General features: G+C 52.1%; 1 protein-coding gene across 1 annotated transcript; it reads left to right on the top strand.

Annotated features, from left to right (window-relative positions):
* Nucleotides 1-763: 763 nt before the first annotated feature.
* SCAMP5 (secretory carrier membrane protein 5) lies at nt 764-4,635 on the top strand. Its single transcript, XM_010170439.1, has 5 exons — nt 764-917; nt 2,748-2,904; nt 3,668-3,769; nt 3,981-4,098; nt 4,200-4,635. The coding sequence occupies exons 1-5, from the start codon at nt 764-766 to the stop codon at nt 4,392-4,394; spliced, it is 726 nt and encodes a 241-aa protein (XP_010168741.1). The 3' UTR covers nt 4,395-4,635.
* Nucleotides 4,636-4,873: the final 238 nt, after the last annotated feature.

Here is a 4,873-nt window from a genome sequence, read left to right as displayed (position 1 = left end):
GGGCCAAGTAATGAACTTGAAGATTTCAGACTGCCCACAGCTGCCTCTGGTGGGGCTGTATCCCTCCCATCCAGCCTGGCCCCTCTCCCAGGGGCTGGATGTAGGTCAGTTAAGAGCGGGAGGTTAAGCCTGAGCTCTGCCCTACATTGCTAGATCTTCTCTTAATCTTCCACCTTAACTGGTGTGTAAGCCTCGGGCTGTAGGAGCTGGGATTTATTCTGCCACCGGCCAGGTGCCGGCAGGAAACTTGGACATGTGAACACTACAGAGTCTCCGTGTAAAGAAAGTAGACTGCCTTCTTACAGCGCTGTCCTTGAGCTATTTTGAAGCGGTGGGAAGGTGAAGGCTCTTCAGGGAGGTACCTCACCAGCTCATGTCACTTTTTCTCTTGTTTTCCTCCAGATTCGGTAAAGCTCCCAGGCTTTTTCCCCACTTTTCCTGTGGAACAGAGCAGCTGAGCACGTGCCAGCATGGCAGGTATGGGGGTGGGTCTCTGGTGGGGCTGTCCCTTGCCTCTGAAGCCCATCTGGGGCATTACTGGACATAATATCAGCTTGTGAGTCCCTAGTGGGCTTGTGTGTGTCCATATCTTGTAGGATTCATGCGGCCGGCGAGGGCTAAGTGTGTCTCAATGTATGTGAGTGGGCTGTTGATGGCTGCGAGGGGAAATCCTTAGTTCCTACATGAAACCCATCAATTCTTGGGGCAGAAGGAGACTATTTAGGAAGCCTCTTGATTTACATTCAGCTCCTTGCAGTGCCCAATGCTGACAAAACTTTTCATTGCAGAAAAAGTGAACAACTTCCCTCCCCTGCCGAGGTTCATCCCCTTGAAGCCATGTTTCTACCAGGACTTCGATGCGGAGATCCCACCTCAGCACCGTACCATGGCCAAGCGGCTTTACTACCTCTGGATGTGTGAGCTGCTGGGCGGGGAAGGGCTGGGGTGGGTTTGCGTTTGCCTCTCTGAAGGCTGCTCCTCTGGTAGTCACTGGTTGAAAGAGCAGAGCGAGATCCAGGGAAGCCCTTCTGCCCTTCCAGGCCTTGGTGTCTCCTGTTAAAACCCGTTGGGGATGGGATGGAGACTGCAGCATCTCATGGCTTTCAGCCTTCCAGCCTCCAGCTCCCTTTCTTTGACAGCTAGGCTGCGAAAGGGCTTTCTCTGCCACCACAAGCTCCTCATGAGACCTTTGGCAGTGGCCTGAAGCTGAGATGCTGCTTAGACTGGAGGGCCAGGGTGCCGGCTCCCCAAAACAGGGGTCTTGCCTGCTCCTCTTGCATGCCTCTGTGTGCCGTGCTGTGCTAACAGAGCTGTCACCGTCTTCTAACTCTTAAAACTAGCCCAGATCTCTCTTCCTTACCAGCCCTGGGTGAGGAGAAGCGCCAGAGGGACAGACTGCGCCCCAGCATACGTGGAAACCTATGTGTGCAGCTTGGGGCAAGCTGCCACTATTGTTTTATTCTTATTTTTTGTTTTTAGAAGAACTTAAGTTCCTTAATCAGGCATTTTCCCTGAACGTTGGAAGCATATCAGTGCCTTGGAGGGAGGTTATGAGGAGCTGAGCAGGCACTGGAGACCCCTGGTGTTTCTGCTTTCAGCACAGCATCAGGCTGGCACCCCTGAGGAGTGACCCATTGGGAAGGTGACCCTGGGATAACTTCCCCCATCGTGTCAGGAGGGTTTTCTATGAAGAAGGAGGGAAAGAAAAAAAAAAAAGTTGTGTGTCCCTGGAGAAGCTGTCTTGGGAGTGTTCAATCACTTCCCCATCCCAGTCTGGCTGTTCTTGCTCTGTTTAATTTAACAGAACTTGGTTCTTGCTCCGGCCTCTCCCACAGCATAAGCACCAGCTCTCTGATCCAGTTGCCTGTCTTAGTTTCTGTCTCTGGAGCTCCTATCTGCATCATTTTCTCCCTGACTCCCCTGCAAACACCCAGGCAGACACAAGTGAAGAGAGGCTGAAAGGTCCCCTTGGTGTCCTTGGGGACTTTGGGGAGCAGCGAACGCCTGGTCAGCCCGGCCAACTGAGCTCCCTTTCTTGACAGCTGCAGTTCTTTTGTGGGAGGGTTTTAATTCTCGTCTGAATAATGAATCATTCTCAAAAATCAGAGGCGTCAGAATGCAGATGAGCCTTCTCTGCTTTGTCCTGTGTCTGCTACGCTGGGCTTCATAGTAACAGCCCTTGTATCGCTTCACCCCAAGCGGGGTGGGAGAAGCAAACACGCCAGCCCCCTGAACTGGCAAGGCGGGGGCCAGGAGTTCAGGACTCCAGCTCTCAGTGATGCTTGGCGGGTGTTAGCTCGGGGAGCTCTTGCACAAGTCCCTTCAGCAAAGCTGTAGCTAGAGACAAGGGAAAAAGCTTCACTTTGATTCCTCCAGTTTCCTTCTGTTGATGGAAACGTGCCCCAGCTCCCTGGCAGCAGGAGGATACGGCTGTTCCCCATCCCTGGAGCCCCACGGGCCCTGGATCTGCTTACGACATTACAGCTCTGAGTGATATATTTTCTTTTTCTTCCCTCCTGCTCCTCAGCTGAGGTTAGACCTGAGCCAGCCTTGGGATGTTCCCCGAACTCAGCCAGCATCATTGAAGTTAAATTGAGGGAAATCTGGCTAGGTTAACACACTGCTGGCCAAATCCACTCAAGGCCAGCCCCGCATGGGCATCCCTGGGGTCGGGGTCTCTTGTATCGCACGGATGTCCTTGCTACTCTGCTCCCTCTGTGTGTGTGTGTGTGTGTGTGTGTTTGCAGTGAACAGCATCACCTTGGCGGTGAATCTCGTTGGCTGCCTCGCATGGCTGATTGGAGGCGGTGGAGCTGTTAATTTTGGACTGGCAATTCTCTGGCTCATTCTCTTTACGCCCTGCTCCTATGTCTGCTGGTTTAGACCTATTTACAAAGCGTTCAAGTAAGTGGTCACACCTGAGCCCGGCTTCTTGTGGTCTTTTTTTTTTTTTTTTTTTTTTTAATTTTCCTTCCTGCTCAGTTAGAGCTTAGCTTGGGGCATTGCCTGAATATCTGGGGGAATTTCTGCTTTTTCTATCCAGCCCTTTAGTTTTACTTTCTAACCTTCACAACAAGGGTGTTTGGGGTTTCCCGAGGGCCAAACCCCCAACCACGTGATGTAAAGCCACCCTATGTGTGGCCCTGTGCAGCATCAGGGGGAGCGGTGAGGATGCAGTTAGGGTGGCAACTTTTCCTCCCCTCCTGCCTATCCTTGAGGCTTCTTTTCTATTTTTCCAGAAGACCTCGAGCTGCTTATATGTTTTTTTCTATGCTACTGAGGCCAATCCCCAGTGCAGTATCCCCACACTTAGAAAACTCGGGGTGTATTTCTTTCCCGTGCAGGAAAGTTGAGCCTGATGGCAGGGCAGTGTGAGCAGAGAGCTGTGTCCGAACGCGAATGCCCTCTTGCCTGATGTGCAGAGCTGGCTGAGCCATGGGAAGGGTCTGATGCCCCATGGCTTTCCCACGTGCCCCTTCACCACCTTCAGCCTCTCACACTTTCTCCCTTGCCTTTAATTTTGCTTCAGTTCCTGCTGTTTACAGGCAGCTCCACTTCTCACCACCCTCTCACTAAACCACGGCTGCTTCTGCCCTGAAGGGGTCTGAGATGTGGGAGCATCTCCATTCCCTTGCGGCACAGGGAGTGACTGAGCCTTCTCTTGCAGGACAGACAGTTCCTTCAGCTTCATGGCCTTCTTCTTCACCTTCATGGCCCAGCTGGTGATCAGCATTATCCAGGCAGTGGGAATTCCTGGCTGGGGTGTCTGGTAAGGAAGATGCTGCTCTTGAGTTGGGTGCAAAGACAGTCGCTGTTGAGCTGGTGCTGTGGCCTTGTGGTGTTTTAACATCCTCATAGCTTCTCTCTTTGGGGGAGATGGTTTGAGGAGCTGGGAGGGGTGCAGGCAGGCTGTGGTGTGCAGAGCCAGCCAGGAAAGCCCCAGGCTGCTGGACACACCGCTTGTTTCGATCTCTTTGCAGTGGCTGGATTGCAGCGATTTCCTTCTTCGGGACCAACGTGGGGTCGGCCGTGGTGATGCTGATCCCCACCGTGCTGTTCACAGTGATGGCAGTCTTCTCCTTCATCGCTCTCACTATGGTATGGGAGGAGAGGGGGGAGCCCTTGCTGCTACCCTGGAGGGTCAGCGTGAGCTGCAGTCACTCGGCACCTCTGGATTTTCTCTTTCCAACTTGTTACAGGTGCATAAGTTTTACCGAGGGAGTGGTGGGAGCTTCAGCAAAGCCCAGGAGGAGTGGACCACGGGGGCATGGAAGAACCCCCACGTCCAGCAAGCAGCACAGAGCGCGGCGATGGGAGCGGCACAGGGGGCCATGATGCAGCACGAGACGCAGTACTCGGCCACCCCGAACTACACCTACTCCAACGAGATGTGAGCAGCAGGACTCTGTCCTCGGGCGAAAGATCTAGGGGGGAAAGGGAGGAGGAAGAAGGCTGAGCTGAGTTTCCACAGCTATTTCAGAAAGTTGGAGTGTACCATAATGGTTCTTTTTTTCCTGCTCTTTGTAATGGGATTGTTTGGGATTTTTTCTTTTTTTTTCTTTTTATTTTTTTCTGTTACTGTCTTCAGTTCTTTTTTCTCTATTTTTCATTTTGAAGAGGCTGTGAGTTGACCTGCAGGGCTCTTGTTGTGCGTGGTAGTACGTGTACATTCACGTGTCTTTTTTTCCTTGTGATATAGTGTATGGTGGTGGGTTTTAATTACTGTGGTGATAGGTGTATGTTAGAACTATATCAGCCAAAAGCCCTCCCCCCTGAAAAGGGAAAGAAAAAAATAACAACCAGCACCCGTTTTCCCTCTTGGAATATGCTGAACCACAGGTTTCTGGTGTGTGTGAGTGTTCTCTTTTAGTTG

This window comes from Antrostomus carolinensis, unplaced genomic scaffold, assembly GCF_000700745.2.
Source record: "Antrostomus carolinensis isolate BGI_N321 unplaced genomic scaffold, ASM70074v2 scaffold28316, whole genome shotgun sequence".
In the NCBI taxonomy this organism is placed as follows: domain Eukaryota; kingdom Metazoa; phylum Chordata; class Aves; order Caprimulgiformes; family Caprimulgidae; genus Antrostomus; species Antrostomus carolinensis.
This window is presented reverse-complemented; position numbering and strand designations above follow the sequence as displayed.

Bases quoted from the DNA above. Each gene is read 5' to 3' on its own strand.
- SCAMP5 (XM_010170439.1), top strand. From the start codon at position 764: ATGCTGACAAAACTTTTCATTGCAGAAAAAGTGAACAACTTCCCTCCC. The intron at 2,905-3,667 runs GTAAGTGGTCAC...CTTCTCTTGCAG, and splicing joins CCTATTTACAAAGCGTTCAA to GACAGACAGTTCCTTCAGCT. The intron at 4,099-4,199 runs GTATGGGAGGAG...AACTTGTTACAG, and splicing joins CCTTCATCGCTCTCACTATG to GTGCATAAGTTTTACCGAGG.